Raw genomic sequence first — 20,583 nt, 5'->3', positions numbered from 1 at the left:
GAGAGAGAGAGAGAGAGAGAGAGAGAGAGAGAGAGAGAGAGAGAGAACAAGAAGAAAGAAGAAAAGGAAAACTCACTGGTTGATCTCTAGCAGTAGTTGGGGTGATGGGGGGAGGACTGGTATTGGGGGGAGGGCTGGCAACAAACCTGTTATTGCCTCCCTCCTAGACAGTTATGTCAGATAAAACTGTTAAGTGTGTCTAACCAACATTAAGACTGGCAGTGCCGCCAGTGACTGACTGGGTGAGTGAACACATTACCGAGACAGTATTGTAGGAATTAATTTTCTTCAATAAAGTGATTTTTAAGGCTCATATATTTCACAATCTAAACATATGTCACTGTTTCATAAACAAAATAAATGGATTAAAATAATACATTACCAATATGCTGACACATGGAGATATTTTAATTAGAAATACTTAAGCTGTGTGATATTTAACGGCTGTATTTGCTGAAGAAGAGCATGCATCATTTAATAAGAAGGCACAGGGCAGGTGTATTGCCTCACAGGCCATGGTACCAGACCTAACTACTTTTAGTCTAAACTACAATTATCAGGCAATATTTGTCTCAATTAAAAAAAATGGTTTTAAGGTTGTATCCCATTTGGAAGAAACTACATAGAGTCAATCCTCTAAAACCATTTTTTCATTGAAATAAGTCACCAAGAGCCTAGTTCCTGAGGAAAAAAAATTATATTTCTTCATAAAAGGCCACATTTAACATCTGAGCTATTTAAAGAACTGTATTTACATGACAGTCACATTACATTGGCCCCCTTCCCCTACACATTCTTCTTGGCTTACTTTAAGGACCAATGCTAAAATAGCTGAGGAAAGCAAATGTCAACCGTGCCTTGAAATTTATATGTGTGAGAGAATCAGAATAAGTAGAAATGTAATATATTGTTTACTGTACTGAGTGCCCTCTGTTCTCTAAAAGGTCAAATGCATTGTAACCTTAGAGCTGCAGTTTCTGATTGTTCCCAGGGTTAAATACGTTATCAAAATTAATGGTTCAAACCCCGTCAACCTTCAAATAGACGAGTTTGCATGCCTCCATCTGCTGAACCATTCAACTAAAAATAGAATTCTTTTGGCCTTCACTCTTACAATAGTGTGCCCCTGAGGCACAATGAGCAGAGCCTTGGATCAGTACCCAGTACAATAACCAAAGGTCATTACTGTGTCTCTAATTTAAAGGAAGGAAGGAAGGAAGGAAGGAAGGAAGGAAGGAAGGAAGGAAGGAAGGAAGGAAGGAAGGAAGGAAGGAAGGAAGGAAGGAAGGAAGGAAGGAAGGAAGGAAGGAAGGAAGAGGAAGGAAGGGAGGAAGGAAGAAGGGGTCAAATCAGGCTAATAAGAAGAGTTTCTCTCCATTTTAAATACCTTTGCTTCCTTCAATTATAGAACTTCGACCTTCCAGCTGCATATGCTGTTGAGACTTGCCCAGCCTCATTCATGTTATAAGTGACAAACTTTGAAAGACAAAGTAACTGGGGCAATTCAAGCAGGGAGATGTTTGGAATCCCAGTGTGCACTGTGCACATGTGGCACATGTCTATGTATGTGTATGTATTTGACGTAGGCTTTTTTTCCTAGGGAACCTGTGTTTAGGAATAAATCTGGCTAACATAATTGTAATGCTTCGTTAGTATCAACAGTTTATCAAAGCTGTTGACAGAGCTGTGGCATTTCCTTGTTTAGCTTGCAAACAGATGGGGGTAGGAAGGAGGAGAGAGAGAGAATGTCCTTAGCTGAAAATGAAAGCAGTTCTTAAAATAATGATACTAATTTTCAAACCTGCTGTAAAATTGGGCGAAGGAGGGATTATCCTACCCCAGTTTTGTCACAGATTTCATGTAGCAGCATCTGTATGTAAGGACTAAAGAGATACGTGTCAGCCGGGCTGTTCTGGGATTTCCCGGGCATCAAGTTGTAACCATGCTGGGAAGGCTTGGGAAACCCGCCTGGCAAGCAGTCTCAGCCTTTGCCAAAGAGTGTGCCATGTACTCTCCAGCTTGGGTGAGCTTTCCTGACAGGCAGGGGGAAACTAGAGAGAAATGAGGAGGGAAAACAGGGCAAGACTCAGAGGGGCCACAAAGAGCTCCTGGTCAGTCAAAATTTCAAATGAAAACTGCATGGGCTCCCTCATTAATAGACTCCCCATTCACCCTAATTAAAGCAACTGGCATGTGGCATGTGTTGTGCAGATGGACCAGCAGTGGTATACACAGCACTGTGTGGACCTGGCACACAGAAATCTGGTTTCATGTTTTCCAGCAACCAAACAGACGCCAGATTTTTAGATGCTGGAGTGAAAGGAAGAAAGAGGGACAGAGAGGAAAGGAAAGAGCTCCAGAGAGATAGAGAGCAGGGTTCTAGAAAGGGAAAGAGGACATAGAAGAAAGATGGGGCAAGGTAGAAAGATATTGGGTGAGTGGAAGGAGGTGACAATTGGGTATCCAGACCCAAGGGAGAAATAAAAGACAAAAGGGTAGAGAGACTGTCTGGGGTCTGAGCCAAAGCCACCTGTCTTCATGGTCCTGCCAAGCACTCAGAGTCTTTTCATACATTCTGTCATAGGTAGGCCTGTTTAACTACAATTGCACAGACCCATTTCTAATGTTCAGGGGACTCTGCTTTCTCTCCCTCAGATACAATAGATACTAATACCAATGCCAATGCAAATACTAACTTTCCTTTTACAAATACAGACCTCAAAGTATCCTGAAAAATTCTATCAGTAAATTGTACTAAGGGGGCGGCTAGGTTGTACAGTGAATAGAGCACCAGTTCTAGAGTCAGGAGGACCTGGGTTCAAATCCAAACTCAGACACTTAACACACAGAAAAACTAGCTGTGTGTCCTTGGGCAAGTTGCTTAACCCCTATGGTCCTCCAAAAAGCAAAAAAAAAAAAAAATTGTACTAAAAAAAAAAAAACATTATTACAAATGAAATGACAAGCTCATGTTAATGTTAATGACATAACAATGGTCCACAAAAACTTTAATATGTTTTAAATAGGTGGGGCCACACCAAATACTCAGAATCTCCAACCTATGTGGAACCAGAAACTTTCAAAATACAGAGACCTAGCAGAGGAGGTCAAAATCCCATGAGAGTTGGATGAATGAGGGGCATCTCTTCTCTATTGATGCTGAATAATGACAACAACAGTAGTAATAGCTAGCATTTATATAGTGCTTTAAGGTTTGCAAAGCCCTTTACACAACTACTCTGTGAGGAAGGCACTCTTTTTATCCCCATTCCCTAATTTACAGATGAGGAAACTGAGGCTAAAAGAGATTAAGGGATTTGCCCAGGATCACAAAGCTAATTTCTGAGGCTGGATTTGAACTCAGCTCTTCCTGACTCTAGGTCCAGTGCTCTGTCCACTGCATCACCTAGGTGGAACTCCACTGAGGATGCTTTCAGTAAACTTTCCAAGGAGGAGCATACATCTAAATGCTTTTTTTTGTTTTGCTTTTTTGGAGGGGGAAGGTAGGGCAATTGGGGTTAAGTGACTTGCCCAAGGTCACATGGCTAGTTTTTTTGTGTGTTAAGTGTCTGAGGCCGAATTTGAACTCAGGTCCTCCTGACTCCAGGGTCTGTGCTCTCTTCACTGTGCCACCTAGCTGCCTCCCATCCAAATACTTTTACTTATCTGCTACAACAAATATTTTTTTCAACCTTTGTAGGAATCCATGGAACATTTAAGATAAAAGAATGCTGGCAGGTTAGTGACTGGTCCCAAGGCTGTTTCTCTCTGAACTTCATTAAAAATGATGATAAGAAGATAGTGGCAGTTCATGTTTAGGCTTTGCTTAATTATCAAAGTACAAAGGGACATGAAGCCTTCTAGGAGACAAAGCAGAGATTTTAGGAAAGATATCCCACACAGGTAGAAGACAGAACCAGCTCTGTCCTAGCGGACACTGGCCATGCCTCATCAGAACCTCTCCTTTCCACTTCTGTCCTCGCCCCCAACACACATCCTGTAGTGACCAGAAAGTAGAGAAGGTCATTGTGAATTCCTTCCCCTACTACCTCAACACCAGCATCTTATCCTTTTTCTTCTGTCTTCCAAAGAACTGACTTTGCCTATTATTTATCAAAATACAAGTTTCAAAAGAAAGAAATAGGGGAGGAGAAGATGAAGGAGAGAAAGGGGAAAAGACAAGGAACAGCAAAATTGATCTTTCCCAACTACCTAATACTAGATATCTCCAAAGCAAGTAGGAGTAGGCTTGGGAGCACCCTTACAGTAGCAGAATTATTTTTCTTTAGTGAGTTGGATGAATGGTCATGGGCTGGGAATTGGAATCATGATCGTTTGTAAGAAACCTACAAAAACACTATAAACCCTAAAAATGTAAATGTTTTCCAAATTGATTTAACTTGTTTGCTTTGCTTTGAGTAGAATAGAAATTAAGCATTATCCTACATCTCTCTTAATGGGGGATCATAGAATCAAATCATATATTTAGAGTGAAAAGAGACCTTAAAAGTCATTAAGTTCCATGCCCAGGGTCATTGCCACTGCTGCTGGTTTTGTTGTTGTTTATTCAATGGTTTTTCAGTTGTGTCTGAGTCTTTGTGACCCCATTTTGGGGTTTTCATTGCAAAGATACTGGAGTGGTTTTTCATATTCTTCTCCAGCTCATTTTACAGATGAGGAAACTAAAGCAGAGTTAAGCGACTTGCCCAGGGTCACACAGCTTCATAAGCATTATGAGGCCAAAGTTGAACTCAAGAAGAATCTTCCTGATTCCAGGCATGGCACTACCTAGTCACCTGTCTAGGGTCATACAGTTAGCAAATATCTGATGCAGAATTCAAACCCAACTCCAAGTTCAACATCCATGACTCAGTAGAATATCTGTATAACGTAGGATCATGATTTTCCAAAGTTGACACCAATGAATCAGTTTCTAGACACTGAGGAACAAGGAGGAATCAATGGAAATGGACAATGTTGGGACCTCCTGGAGCTCTGCCTTAGACTAAGCCTACCAGAGGAGAAAGATGTGGGAGAATGAGAAGCATCCGCAAGAGGAAGGAAAACGATGCTGGCAGCTGATCTGCCAGTGATTTGTGTGGTTTTCGGCATGTCTCTTCATCTTTAAGTGCGTCAGTTTCCTCATCAGAAAAATCATAACCCCCATCCATACCAGTCTCATAGGAACAGGTCTCAAAAATCAGCTAAGACAATGTATGTGGAAATCTACAAAATCTACAAAACAGGGCAGGGGTGTGGACCAAGGGGGGGGGGGAAGGGAAGGGGAAAGGAGACAAAGTTGAGATTTATTTTATAGAAACAGCACCTAAGACTGAACCACAAATGAAGGGCTCTGGGAACCTTGTTTGGGTTCTGTCTGTCTGTTTGTTTTTCGATATGAGAGATAGCAACCTGTAAGGTGTCCTCAGGGAGAAAGGGATGGAGCCTGAGGAATCCTCACCTGATGTACTCCCCTGGTACCCACTTTCAGAGAGAGCTGGGAGTATGTTGGAACAAACAGCATCCCCACCCACAGAAGCATCAATGGAAGCATTCATACCTCAATCTTTTTGTGGTTGTAAGACTGGCCACCACCATGTTCAAAGGGATCCAAATTCCTGCCATAACGTTCACTTAGGCCCTTTAGTCTTGGGCTAATTTGTGGGAGGGAGGCATGCCCTTTCTGTTTAGTAGCGTAGCCAGCAAAAGAAAACAAATAAACACTCTGTCAGAACCTGAGACACAAAACAGGAATTTCTCAACTCGGGGCAAGGACCACACCAAGAAGGGACAAACGGAGGCCTCTTTTCTCTTAGAACAACAATGACCTACAGATCAACCGAGGTCTTGGGCTTTTACTTTTGCTTGGGGCAGATACATTTGAATGAAGATATTTTGATGGAGCAGAGCTAAAGAAGAAACAGAGGTATGGGAATCTGGCATTCTTATATACTGACTCTGTCTCCTGTAGCAGACAGGACAACAGGGAAGCAATGCCTCTGATTGGCACAGAAAAAGTGACTTTGGGTGGGGAATCCCCTTCATCTGCACAGATCACAACCTATCCATGACTGTGGAATCAAGGCTTAGATAGTTATTTGAGGCAAACAGAAGTTAAGTGACTTGCCCAAGGTCACACAGCTGGTATGTATTAAGAGGTAAGGTTTGAAATTAAATTGTCCTGACTCAAAGCCCACAACTCTATCCCCTCACAATCTTGCCATTAGACATTATGAGTTATTTGCTTCTGTATCCCTTCCTCTCTCACAATTTTCAATGGCTACAGGAAGTTGTTTATTAGCAAAACTGGGTATGGGGGAGTAGGGAGGAGAAAAAGGGAGAAAGCAAGAGTTATCCCTGTGAGCAGGGACATGGAGCACGATTGAGAGAAATGTTGAGGTGGAGACTTTACAAAGTGCTTCACCATCATTTGACTTGGCCATGCAAAAACAAACTACAGATGATTTTGTTGTTGTTGCTATGAAATTGTTCCATTTTTTTGTTGTTGTTTTTGAGGGTGAAATGAGCCATAGTCTTCACAAGCTCATTATCACATATTTTCTAGTACTGCTAATTCTAAATACTTGGTAGTTATTTTTGGCAGTCTTATATTTGTGTTTTTAGCTGTAAAAACAAATCTCCCAATGAAAATCTATTGTTTTAGAGTGCTAGAGTTGGAAAAGCATTCAGATATGACTGAGGCCACCCCCTCATTTTACAAATGGGGTAACTGAGGGCCAGAGAGGAAAAGGGGCTTGCTAGAGGTCAGGTAGGAAGTGGCAAAGATAGGACCTGAGAATGATATGCTTAATGTTTAAATCATTCTCACCCTGAATAACTTCATGAATGAAGGCGACTAAACAAGCCAAGACCAGAGGCCCTAGCTTGGGTCCCAACATTGGGAAGGCAGGGACTACACAAATGCAGAGTCTTAAAGTTCTTAGGTCGGTCAGTTATGAAGCCATGAGGGAGAAAGAGCCCATCCCTCTCTCTATAAGGTGCACAAAGTCAAACACCCAAACAATGAACTCTACTTGGATGCCTGTGGGGGAAAAAAAGCCCATCTGGGGCAGAAAAGACTTTGATAAAAAATGAAATTCAGGGAAGGCAAAACTGAACATATCCAAAGACTACTAGGCATACATTCACTAACAACTACTGACTCACTCTGTAATACGTGAGACTAAGTCATCATGCCGTTTTCCCCCTTCTAGAATAATGAAGTTGGCAGCCGCCATCTCTATTTGCAGTATGGTAAGTACATAAGGTGTTAATCCTTCTGGGCTATGCTTAAAAAATTATTTAACATTCAGGCCATTATTTAGCATACAGCTGGTTAGCAGTTTTCCACTAAAGTGTTGGCTGGTGTCCCACATTTTTTTTTGTTCTGGCACATACCTGGAGCTGTAAAGGGCTCAGTCCAGAAGCGGCAGCAGCTGCCATTGTTGATGGAATGAACTGTACGGGGTAGTTATCACCTGTCGGAGAGAACAATGCATACAGGTTTAGACAATGAGCAGAGAATGGAAGCAGACAAGTACAAACAGGGTCTTCACGTTGCTTGGGCTCTACAGCACTGCTCTAAGCCCAAACATCTGCAGAAACAAAAGGCTGAGTTGGGCACAGACTTGTAGTGTTACCTTGGAACTTTCCCTAAGCGAGATTGCTAGTAGGCAAACTGGCAACGGATAAATGTGATGGGAGAGAAAAAAAAATGAAATGTGCAATTCGAGCATGTTCTCTCCATTACAAATCATGTAATACATCATTTTTGAGGAGTACAAAAATATCTTGAAGCCAACTCGACACGCAGTGCACCAAAGATATGTACGGTATATGTTCTTCTAGTAGAGCTGCAAATGGCTTAGGGAAACATCCTGGCTCAGGAGGCAAAACACAGCATTAGTGCCCAAGAAAGAAGGTGAAATGGGAGCTTCCCAAGTGCCCCCGAGTTGGGGGTGTGAACAGGAAAGCATACAGAGACAGAGACACAAGCAGAGACAGAGGGAGACAGGGAGAGGAGAGGGAGACACTGAGAGAGAGAGAGAGAGAGAGAGAGAGAGAGAGAGAGAGAGAGAGAGAGAGAGAGAGAGAGAGAGAGAGCTGAACAGCACAATCTCGGCCACCAGCTTTCTGGAAAATGTCTTATTTTCCAGACCCTCCCTAGGAGTTAAAGGACCATGAAGTTTAAAGAGATTCATTGAATGTTGCCACTGGAATAAAGCCTAGGAGACCATTTCATCCAGCTCCCTCATTTTACAGATGAGGAAACTGAGACCTAGAAAGGGAAAGTGGCTTCCACAAAATCACACAGTGGTGATGACAGAATGCAGACTGGTAGGTACCATACTTGAAAAAAAAAAAGAACAAAAAAAGAGAGAGAGCTAACTAGATCTTCCAAAAGAAATTAATGTTATTAGTAAAATCTCCCTACTATACAGCCTAGCAGACTTGTTCATTCATTTAGCAAACATTTATCAGTGTAATGAAATGGACAGAGAGTTGGCCATGGAGATGGGAAGTATCTGGCAGGTTTAAGTACTGCATTAAACTCATATTGGCCACATGACCTTGGACAAGTCTGTAACCTCCCTGTCCTCCAGACAACTCCCTAAGACTCAAAGTTACTGAGAAGTTTCTGACCTACACTGGCAGGAGCCTTGTTGTCAGGAAACAGGTACATTTCCTCTCCCTTATCATCTACTCTTTGCCAGCCTTTGTATTATGGATTTTGGTATACAAAGACAAAAAATAAAACACACACACACACACGCCATAATTCCTGTCCTCAAGAAGCTTACATTCTATCAGAAGAAAAATAACATGTGCAGATAAGGAGGTAAGATGGATCTATAATTTCATCACTGGAGTCAAGTTTTCTGGTAAGAAATTCCCTCCCCCTATTCACACCGGCAGCTGCTGTACCAGAGAATTGGTGCAGAGGCCCAGGGAGACTGTGACTTGGCCTAAGGTCCCAGAGCCAGTATATGTGAGAGGCAGGACTTTCACTCAGGGCTTCCTGACCTCAAGGCCATCCAGCTATCCACTATGCCATGCTATCTCTCATAAGCAGGTAATTAGCACATAGAAAATAAACACAAAGTCAATGTAAAAGAGTATTAGGGGGATAGTACTAACAACAAGGAGGGGAGGGGGAAGATCAGAAAAGCTTCTGGTAGGTCCCATTTCCCAAATCTACCATCACACTGGTCACAATAGTAACTCCCAAGAATAGTATTATTATTAAAATAAAACCAACTATTAGGCACTTTGTAACCAGGCAAATCATAGGAACCCCAAATGTCACAATGCCTTAGATCAAGTATTCCTGCGGTAAAGTAACCCTGACACAGGATCATGCCCACCCTGACACACTTTACAAATATGGCAATAATTTGATAAAATCAGATCACATTTCCCCCAGAAATAAGGCAACCTGGCAGAGGTTATGTATGGTGCACCAGGATGCATGCTGACCCTAGAGCCCCTCACTGTGTGATCTTGGGCAAATCACCTAGCTTCTCTAGACCTCAGTTTCCTCATCTGTAAAATGATAGGATTGGCCTCAACGACTTCTAAGTCCCTTTTCAGCTCATAAGTCTTTGATCCCATCATGAGGCTATGAGTAAGCAGAGGGCATGGGCAAATATTAATGCTAAATCTCAGTCAATTAGTCATCCAGTTCTATGAACAATCTTCAAAAGGGGGTGACTTCAGGGACTTCTGCCTCCCAGGGCTACCAGTCACATTTGGTGGCCTGAAGACTTGAGAAACGCTAGGAAGGACTTTACTGGGGGCAGGGGGACCTGTAAACAAAAATTAATACACTGATGGAGAAATTACCCAATAACAGTGATTTAATGGAGTATCACTTTGGCTCTAGCTCCTTATTTAAAGTCAGTGTTATGTACTGTCTCTAGGCTACATTTTAATAGGCTGTTCCTCTGCACATTTTTGACATTTATAATAATCAAGCTGTTTTGCATGAACTTTTTCACATTGAATGCAGAATGCAATAATGAAGATGGAATGCGGAGGGATCCCAAGGAATGGATCGAAGGCCATTCAAAGGTTAGAAACGTTCGTTTAAATTTCTCTACCTGAAACCTTCCTGGATTTCCTGAATCCTAAAAACTAGTTCACTCTGCTGGCCACATGAAGAGCCACTCGGCTGACCCAATGGAAATGTTAAGTTGCTTTCACTTTCTAACAAATTGTGAGCTTCTAATCCACACGGTCTCTTTGCATCATATCCATAATACCTCATCAGACCATTGAGCACAGTGTGTGCTTGTACAAAGTCCAGTAACAATTGGCTTCTGATTGCATATGGAGCTAAGCGACAATGCACTCACTAACACTATATTGTGCTGGTCTCCTATGGAGCAATGTTCAAAATATCGGATCTTGCTTTTTCCCCTTCCATGAGGTTGATTTTAGCTCGCAGCGTTATGTGGGGGTGGTGTGCTATGTTTTTTTTCTTTAAACAGATAACAAGATCAAATTATTTTTATAGTAAATGATTGTCGCTTGATGCTTAAATAATTCCACTGATCTCCTTAATATTTAAGCTAAATTATTTGAAGAAAGAATACGCTAATCTAAGTTAAATCATGTTTCTTTGGTCAATATTTTACCAGGTTAAAAAACATCACAAAGATGCTGAATTAATGATGCTTTAAATAGGAAAAAAAAATCGCCATTCAAACTATCAGCATGGACGGCTCCCGGAACATTCGGGCTGTGCTTTCTTTAAATATCATGCATTATTCATCCTTGCTCCACACTGCACTGCAATTCCTCCCTCCTCTCCCACCGCCCCCCCCCCTTTGGTAAGTTTAATACCAGTTGCCGTATTTGTACTAAAACATTTTCCATGTCAAACATATTTTTTAAAAAATCAAACTCTAAAAGAATTCCCCACGGCACTCCTTTCTCATAGCTGTCATGCTTCTATGGTTGGAAATAGCTGCATGGTGGGGTTTTGTGGGGGGGTTTCCCCCCTTGGTGTGTGTGTGTGTGTGTGTGTGTGTGTGTGTGTGCGCGCATGTGTGTGTCTGTGTGTTTTATAGTTTTGGGCTTGGCAGTTAATTTATTAGTATCTCTGCCACACCCTGTAGTATTCTCCAGCTCACCTGCTGGCTACAAATAGCTTTCCTTCTACTATTGACAAGCATCATTTTTTAAAATGTCTTTTAACCTTTCTTCTGGGTTGAATCTATGCATCTGAATGTAATCTGTAGAAGGTCATTTCCCAGGGCCATGCTATTGTATCAATACAAAAAAAGGAAAAGTTAATACACCTGAGTTAACAGAGTACACTGCTAACACAGGACAGCTAAGAGAGGGAGAGAGGTATAGGGCTGGGAGAGAAGGAGGGAGGGGGCAGGGAGGGGAGAGAAGGAGGAATATGGGCAAACATGGAGAGAGGCAAAAAAGGAGGAGGGGCAAGAGAGGGCTGGAAGAGAGATACAAAGGTAAACAGAAGTGAAAAGAGGAATAAGACATGGAGAGAAGAAAGAAGATGAGAAAGGAGAAGGGGGAAACAGAGGAGAGGGAAAAGGGAGAGAGAGGGAAAAGGGAGAGAGAGGGAAAGGGAGGGAGAGAGAGAGAGGGAGAGGGAGAGAGAGAGAGAGAGAGAGAGAGAGAGAGAGAGAGAGAGAGAGAAAGAGAGGGAGAGAGGAGGAGAGAGAGACAGAGACAGAGAGACAGAGACAGAGAGACAGAGAGACAGAGAGAGACAGAGAGACAGAGAGAGACAGAGACAGAGACAGAGACAGAGAGAGAGAGAGAGAGAATGCTTGTTTTAAGGAAAGTGAGCACTGAGGGTATAAGGAGGTTTAAATTTTTAATTACAGAAGGAACATGCTTTCCCCTCTAATTTTCTCAGTGCAGGAGTTGATCAAGAAAGCTCTCACTAGCTGACTTGGCAAGAAATCAGTCAACATGTTGTAGCAATTTTTTTCAAATTTGTTTCTGGATTTGAAATGCTTGCGTGAGGACCCATTCTTTTAAAATATGTACAAAAGACATGAAGCATGTTGGAACAGGTTGGCTTGAGGTTCCGGTGAAATCTGGCCTTTGCTACCTGAGGTGGAAGAAGAATGCCTGTGAAATCCAATGAGCACAATAATGCCCATTCGGTAACCTGACCTCTTGAGCCTTCCAGCTCTGGCTATTGTCTGCCAATATCTGGAGGCTACTGGAAAGCTTTTTTTTAAAAAATGGTATTTAAAACATGTGGAAAGCTGCACCCAGTTTTCAAACTTTCAGGTATTCTATTAGAATAGAGGCATTTCAGAGAAAGCAGCATGCCCTGGATGAGAAGCAAAGGGGTTCATAATATTTCATAGAAATTGCAATGGAGCGAGGCTCAGAAGACCCCATAAACCAGAGGAAGTGAACTGCCCTGAGACACTAGAACTCTTCAGCAGAGCTTCCTACCTCTCACAAGTACATTCTTCCTATTTCTGTTCAATGTGTCAGGTAAATGTTTGACTCTTAGAATAAAGTCAAAAGTCCCAACAACAAAATTTAGCCCATTCTCTTCAGTTTAACCAAAGCTTTATTTTTTTCTCCCTGAAATACAAGGGATTTGGCTTATTCTTTCTCTCCTCTGGTCCCCTAAGATTACCACAGCAGGGGCTCAGCCTGTTTGGAAATATTTATAGAAGTGAGTGGGGAGAACAGAGAAAATGTGGAACTGGGGGAGTCTACCACTGGGGGCTCTTTTATGGCAGCTCCTGACTCACCTATGACTCATGTGTGATCCATACTCATGGATGAAGGCATGTATGCTTCAGCAATGGAAAGAGTCCTATCCTGGGAATAAGCATAACAACTAGCCATTTATATGGCACTATAAGATTTACAGAGACCTATACGTACTTTGAATCTAATAAGGGGAAATGAAATAGAAAAAAAAAATAAATTTTAAGTTCTACACCTGGGTTTGAAAAAACAACTCCAAAAAAAAATCAACTCCATAAGTGCAAGATGAGGAAGTCATGGAGAGACATAGAGTTCAAATGCACTGCATGAATGGCTCAAAATGATCTGACCTTTTTGGGGTACTATAAGCTTCATATGAGTCAACAGTGAATTGTGGCAGCCAAAAAAACTAATAAGATCTTAGACTACATTGAAGCTGTAGTATCCAGAATGAAAGAAATTATCATATCCCCTGTACTTGCCAGACTCTGAAATGTTCAGGGTACCATGTTAGGACAAACTTCAATGGGCTGGACTGTGTGCAGAGGAAGGACATTGTGATGATGGTGATAATGAATAAAAGGACCGGGTTATACACAAGCCTGTTGAAATAACTAAGGCTGCCCAGATCAGAGAAAATAAAAACAAAGGGGCTCAGAATCACCTTCTTTAAAGTCTGAAAGGTGGCGATGTGGAAGATAAATTAGGAGTGTTCACTTTTGCTCCAGAGGGCAAGAGTTGGAGCAAGAGATATAAAGTGCAGATGTTGGTTTAATGTAAGGGGAAAAAATATTAATTAGAGCTATCAAAAAATAGAATGTGCTGCCTCTGAGACCGTAGTTCCCTCTCACTTGAGGGATTCAAGATGAGCCCTGTCAGGGATATTTGGGGAAGTGGGGCAAAAGAGGGAGGGATTCTAGTTCATGTACAAGTCAAACTAAAGGGTCTCTGAGATGCCTTCAGCTCTGTGATTATATAACTTCATTCTTGACTCGCTAATGACTTGCTGTTTGACCTTAACACACACCCCTTCCACGCTCTATGTTTCACTTTCTTTTGTTTGTAAAATGAAAGAATTGGACGAGATGATGCTCAAAGTCTCTTCCAATTCTACTCTTCAGAAAGTCAGATGTCCACTTGGGAAAGTGGAAAAATTGAGTAGATAATCCCAGCTCCCCAGCGGTGTACTGAATTGAGACACTGGGTCCTAGAGGACTAGAGCATAGACTAACAGAATCTAAGAGCTGGACAAAACCTCAGAGGCATTCTGGTTCAACCATAACCCTAGCAGAAGTTACCTCTACAGGATTTTCAATAAGTAGCCAACAAATCTCTGGTTGAAGGTTTCCACTAATGGAAAACCTACTACCTCTTGAAAACAAAACATTCCACATACAAACAACTCCAACTGTTAGGAAGCCCAACTCTACAGTAAACTCAAGATATTTGTGAAGGGCCCTGGCAACATTGGAGAAAGCCAGTGTACCACTACAGAGTAATGTCTCCTTTTTGAAAATGTAATGTCTTAATCATGATGAAGATTCTATTTGTTTGACACTGACAAACTTGGACACACCATGTCACACGCAGCCTGCTTAGGAAATCGATGGCTGCACATTTTCAAGTTAACAAGCAAATTGCCGCTCCCTCTGCACTTTGTGGGCATGGCATTGTCAGTTTGCATGCATTCTGCCTTGAGAAAAGGTGCCCAGCAGCATGGACCAGTGGGCAGCAGAAATAGAATTCCTCATTCTAACCAAAACAAACAAACCAAAAACACCTAAGACCTATCCTGCCTCTCATCATGTTGGAATAAAGTTGTTCTTAATCTTCGTATAAATCTTTGTCTGGTATAACCACTTCTGAAGTATTGTGTTTGGTTCTGGGAACATTTTAGGAAATAAATTGCCAGGAAGTGTCTGTCCAGAGTAGGATGAGGATGACAAAAATATTCAAGAACAAGACACATAACAACGTGTTAAAGAAAATCAAGATGCTTAGGCTTAGTGGGAACATAACTATTGAATACATGAGAAATTTGAAAGGTTGCATCACATGAGAGATTAACCAATTCTGTCTGGCCTTGGAGGATAGAACCAAGAACCACCTTTAGAGATTACTAAGAGGTAAATTTAGGATTAATGTAAAGAAAAGTGTCTTAACAATTAGAGTTTTCCAAGAATGTGATGAGTTGCCCTTTTCATCTCTTAATATCTTATCTTATTACTCCCACAAGTAATGACTTGTGGGTTAGGTCTTACACTCTGTTGGTATGCTACATATACTTTTATTCTATTGAAATAGGAACTTTTACTTGATGCCTGATCGAAGAAGTGAATCCTTAAAAAGTATTACAACTGAAGAGGTCAGTTCCATGAAGATTCCCAAAATGACCTTACACAAAGGCTACATTCCCATCAGTCTACCACATTTAGACTGATTTACTGTACTATGAACATGTAACCTTGTGCATCAGAGTTAGTCCTTTAGATTTTTTTTTCCTTCACACTAGGCTATGAGTTCCAAGAGGGGAAAAGCTCAAGCATAGTGTTATGCACACAGTAGGTGTTTTATAAATCTTCCTTGTACTGTACTGTGTTGTGTTGTGTTGTATTGTATTGTATATAGTTGTATTACATTGTAGTGTATTGGTGTATGAGTCTCCATCCCATTAAGATTAATGTTAAAATGATGGAAAACCAGAGTGTTTGGAAAGAAGTTCCCATGGAGTCTTCCTTCCACTTTAGAAAGAATACCCAAAGTTGCACACTACTCTGATCTAGCCCTATTTCTTTGGCAAAAAAAAAATCATCATCATCATCTCTACAGCTATGGCCAAAACATGATCCCTAAACCCTTAGATTAGATGGGCAGCAAGGAGCACAAAATGAGAAGGCCTTCTCCAAAGGACAGCCATTTGTTTCTCAATGACACTTCTCCTGGAGAGAATATAAGGGGAAATTTAAATGAATATCTCTGTTTTATAGTCTCTGAAATACCATTCCTGATGATTTAATCACTAATCTCACATGTATTTCAAGTGACTTGCAAAGGGGTCTCTTTTGACCCCTTCCCAACAGTAGTGTCTTTTTCCAGACCACCCTTCTAAGATATAATTCCCTCCTTCTGACACTGATATTCCACTCCATGCTAGCACCATCTTTTTAAACCCTCCATCTCTTAAGACTCAGGTGCTAGCTCTTTAAGGAATTGATCCCCGATCCCACAAATTCAAAATTATTCTTCTTTCCTAAGATCTCACATAGCACTTTAGCTGTGGCCCTGCCTATCATGAATCTAGATGAGGAATCCTTTGACTTACCTCCCTTGCTAGACTATGGAACGCTCAAGGATAAGAACTACATGCTATTTATTTCTGTATGGACCATAGAAAAGCTGTGAAAACGTCTGAATTTGTTGTTCTGTTTATTTCATTTTCTGGTTGAACAATTTTTGGCCTCATTCCTTGGTGACGAAAATCTTGCTAACATGTCTGAGTCTATTCTATGTTCTTGCCTTAGTAATCAGAGCCTAATATGTATAAATAAATCTTTGATTATTAATGATCATTGTCAGAGAATCTTAAGAGCTATAATGATCCTAGAGGCTATCTAGTCTATTCCATACATGAAAAGGTATTCCCTCTACAGTATTCCAAATAAGTAGCTATCCAATTCAAAACTTCCAGTGATAAGGAATTTACCCCTCATTGAAAGAGCTTACCCTTAGGTAATCCAAAATTTGTCCCCCTATAACTTGAACACATTGCTCTAGTCCTGCCCTCTGGGGCCATGAACAACAATTCTTTTTTTTTTTTTTTTTTGCTTTTTGGAGGGGGGAAGGCAGGGCAATTGGGGTTAAGTGACTTGCCCAAGGTCACACAGCTAGTAAGTGTTAAGTGCCTGAGGTCATATTTGAACTCAGGTCCTCCTGACTCCAGGGCCCAGGCTCTATTCACTGTGCCACCTAGGCACCCCTGTGAAGAACAATTCTAATCTTTCTCCATATGAGAATCTACCAAATATTTGAATAGAACTATCATGCCCACCCAACCTGTCACCTTCTATTCTCTAGGCTAAATACTCCCATTTTTTTTTTGAACCAATCCTCCTTTGACATGGTTTCTAGGTAACCCACCATTGCATATGCTTCAATAACCCTCCTAAATATGGCACCCAAAAACACTGCTTACATTAGTTCTTTAAGGTTTAAAACCTACTTTTATAAAACAACCTCCTATTCAGATAGGTGATGGCAGTGGCCTCTTTCCCACTTTACAGATAAGGAAACTATGACTCAGATTGATTAAGAGGGACAATGACCTTCCTAAGGTCACAAAGTAGGTTAGTGGTAGAGCTAGATCTAAAATCCAAGACTGGACATCAACCAAGTTCAATGGCCTTTCCATTGTACCATTCCCATTGTCACACATTTCCTACACATCAAGATTTTACAGTTCTTTTCACATTTATACCTGAATTTTACATAGCATAATTTGTAGACTTTCCCTACAAGTCATAATTAGAATGCATTATAAAGAAGTATCCAGAGTACTGATATCTTTATTATGTGTATTTCACCAATTCAGGGATCTATAATGAGTGGTATGATTGCTATTTCTCATGATGCAGACTCAAATCCTTCTGTAAGCAAGAGCTTCAATCTGATATTAGCAGGTAGGTTTTTGTGAGTTGTTTCATTTTTACAAAAAAAAGGATCCTCAGATGACTAACTTTTGGGGAATAAGCCCACCCCAACTTTAGTGTTATTAGTCCTGGGACAGGTACAAGGATGGCAACTCAGACCCAGGTCAAGCCAGGATGTTTTACCCATAGGTAAGGTCATGATTAATGATTGGTGCAGTCCTGACATTAAAGCATCACTTCCACTAGTCAAAAGAGAATCTAGGCCATATATTCACTGAATTTTATTCTCACTGGAAATTATATATCTGGTATCCTTATGATTGGTACTCATTCCATAGGGAATATAGGTCAGAAAGTCAAGGGACACCCACTTTATTTCCTTCCATTCCACAGGAACCATCAGGCCATAAGACTCCAACTCATTCCCAGCCTGAATTTCATTCAAGTCAGAAGCCTAAGAAAGAAGTCTGGAAGATTATTTTCAATCTTCTAAGACTACAAGTTCCTTTATTTTTCCATCTCTGTAATCATTTGGGTCTTATCAAACATTCTCTGTTTTCCCTCCAAGCAAGACTTCTCTACTAAATGTAGAATAATAATCAAAGACAATAAACCAATCCCCAACAACAGTTAAAGAGACAAAATTCCCTGGGTTCATTTGGTTGATTTTTTTTAAAAAGCTATTTTGAAATCTTGCCTGAATAAAGGAGGGGCAAAGCAATGTGTTTCATATGGTCTTTACATTAAAAAAAAAAAAGATAAAACCTGTGTCTTTGCTCACTTTATAAACCCCATGATTTATGTCCAAAGAAACTGCTGCACTCAGATTTGGTGGTTAATATATGAAAAAGAGCTTGACACAAAAAACTATTAATGAGCAGAACAAGGTCGCTGCTTCTGGGCTGAGGTCACTTACAAAGAATGCACAAATGAAAATAAGGTTGACTTTTATTTACTTAACTATCTTCTTACGGTGGATTCCTTTGGCAACAGATCTTTAAACATTTAAAGCCCTGTTTACAAGGAGGCTCTGAAAGTAGCTTCAAACCATTATGGCCCTAATTGAATTCCCCAGGAGTCCAGTAAACTCAGAGGAATAAAGAAAGAAATCATAACATTTGCTAAATCATCTCAAAACATATTTCACTGCAAGGTTATGTGACCTGTTTCAAGACTTGGCAATGAATAAGGAGGAGCTCCTGGATGCTTTATTATTTAGAAAGAAGTCTAAACGTTACCTATTAGTGGCAAGCTAAGTAAATTGTACTAGGTTCTGCTTTTTTCAACAAAAAGAAGATGACAATCAGGGAGGGATTACATCTTCTACTGCATGTGACCCCTCTCCCCTAGTGTAGCAAAGCTCTCAGAAAGAGAAGGGGTGTTCCATTATAGGCAACTGTTGCATATAGAGGGAACAGCCATAGATGAAAACATCAAATAGTCTTCCTCCAAATGTCATACCACCCTGTTACAAATGGGAATCCCAAAGACTTCTTCTACAAGGGGACAATACTAGAAATAGGACTACTAGGAAGAAAAGCTCTATTTCTTGAGCAAAACAAGTGATTTTCCATGCCCAACTAGCCCAACATTTCCTAACAGTCCCAGCATAACTTGCAGTTAAACTTCTGAACATCCTATACATTTCCACCCATCTCTTTTGTGAACAACTACTTCAACATAGTCTGAGCTTCCCAAACATAAAAGTTGGGCTCTTCTAACAGCATTTTTAAAGTAGCTGCATCAGGCCCCCCTCTGCTTACCTGGTTTGTACGGTATTCCAGAGGGGAAGAGGAATCCCTGTTGGGCAGCTGCGGCTGCCGCCAGTGTCCGCTGGTCGTGTGGAAAAATTGGGATCATGAGCGGAGGCATGTGACCCTGAACCTGCTAAACAGAAGAGAGCCTATGATCAGACATAGTGCAAATGTGTCTTGACGGGGTTTTATTTTCCATTGCTTATAGAGATCCACGTACTCCCATAGCCTGCTCCCTACTCAAATCTGCTCCCAAACCCAGGCCAAAGACATAACATCGCATCCAATCCACCAAACCAGGAAATCCAACACTGCCAGAGCTGGCAAAGGTTCTAGAGATCATCCAGGCCAGGGTTTCTTAATCTCAAATCCATAAACATATTTTTTAATTTGGATAACTATTTCATTGAAATTATGTCCTATGTATTTTATTTTATCCATTTAAAAACATTATTCAGAGAAGGAATCCAGACTATTAATGCGATATCACACATACACACACACACAGAGTTTAAGGACCCCTGTTCTAGGTCAATGTCCTTGTTTTATACACAAGAAAACAGAGGGCTCAAGAAGAGAAAGGAGTCTTACTTTTTTCCTTCCATTTGAGGCAGTTAACCATCATTAGAGACTTATTTTTTCTTCATTAATTTAAGGGAACCATCTACTCTATCCCCCAAAGTTAACACCCTGTTTTATGCTTATATTAACTGTGGCCAGGACTGTTGCAGTAGCTACCTTACTGATTTCTCTACCTCTTTTCACTTCCTGTCCGTTACTCACAGGACTGCTCAAGTCATTTTCCTAATGCACAGGTTCTGACCACCTCTCCTCTCCCTCCTAGATTCCAAATTTCATGAGGTCAAGAGCCATGTACCATTTAGACCTGGCATCCCTCCCACCCCCAGAAAAGACTATGAGAGCACTTTGCACACATTTGTTAATCAATAAATATTTGTTTGACTGAAATTTGTTGAGTTTACTGTATGACTTTTGCAAGAAAGAAGGGAAGTCCAAGCAGGATATTTCAAATTAAGCCAACAAGCAACGTGTCTAGTATGCTTCAGGGACTGTGCTAAGAGATAGAGATACAAAGAAAAGGCAAATAAATGAATAGATGAGAGACAAGGAGAGAGATAAACATGTGATAGATAAAAGACAAATAAGTATTAGATAGATAAAAGATAGAGAAATAAATCCAAAATAAACAAATAAATACTAGATATAGATAAAAGACAAATACATGCTAGATTGATAGATAAATACATGAAAATAAAAGATACATACATTAAAGATAGATAAAAGATAAATAATAAATACAAGATAGATAAAAGATAGAGAAGTAAATAAAAGGAAGAGAAAGAAAGAAAGAAGAAAGAAAGAAAGAAAGAAAGAAAGAAAGAAAGAAAGAAAGAAAGAAAGAAAGAGGAAGGAAGGAAGGAAGGAAGGAAGGAAGGAAGGAAGGAAGGAAG

At 40.6% G+C, this 20,583-nt stretch overlaps 1 protein-coding gene across 30 annotated transcripts in view; it reads right to left on the bottom strand.

Moving 5' to 3' along the window:
- Positions 1-20,583, bottom strand: part of SOX6 (SRY-box transcription factor 6) — a 672,513-nt gene that overhangs the window by 121,554 nt on the left and 530,376 nt on the right. For 22 of the 30 annotated variants that reach the window (XM_069091122.1, XM_069091109.1, XM_069091112.1 and 19 more), the window contains 3 exons: positions 19,121-19,244; positions 7,399-7,478; positions 5,561-5,683 (listed from right to left, as the gene is read on the bottom strand). In XM_069091122.1, coding sequence (XP_068947223.1) covers positions 5,561-5,683; positions 7,399-7,478; positions 19,121-19,244 — 327 coding nt within the window. The remainder of the gene's footprint in view (positions 1-5,560; positions 5,684-7,398; positions 7,479-19,120; positions 19,245-20,583) is intronic. The other 8 variants (XM_069091114.1, XM_069091124.1, XM_069091116.1 and 5 more) reach the window with 3 other exon arrangements.

This window comes from Petaurus breviceps, unplaced genomic scaffold (genome assembly GCF_028583685.1).
Source record: "Petaurus breviceps papuanus isolate PSGF00001 unplaced genomic scaffold, PetGlider_PUasm1.0 188, whole genome shotgun sequence".
Taxonomy (NCBI): Eukaryota; Metazoa; Chordata; class Mammalia; order Diprotodontia; family Petauridae; genus Petaurus; species Petaurus breviceps.
Note: the sequence above shows the minus strand (reverse complement) of the source record. Positions and strands in the feature narration are given on the sequence as shown.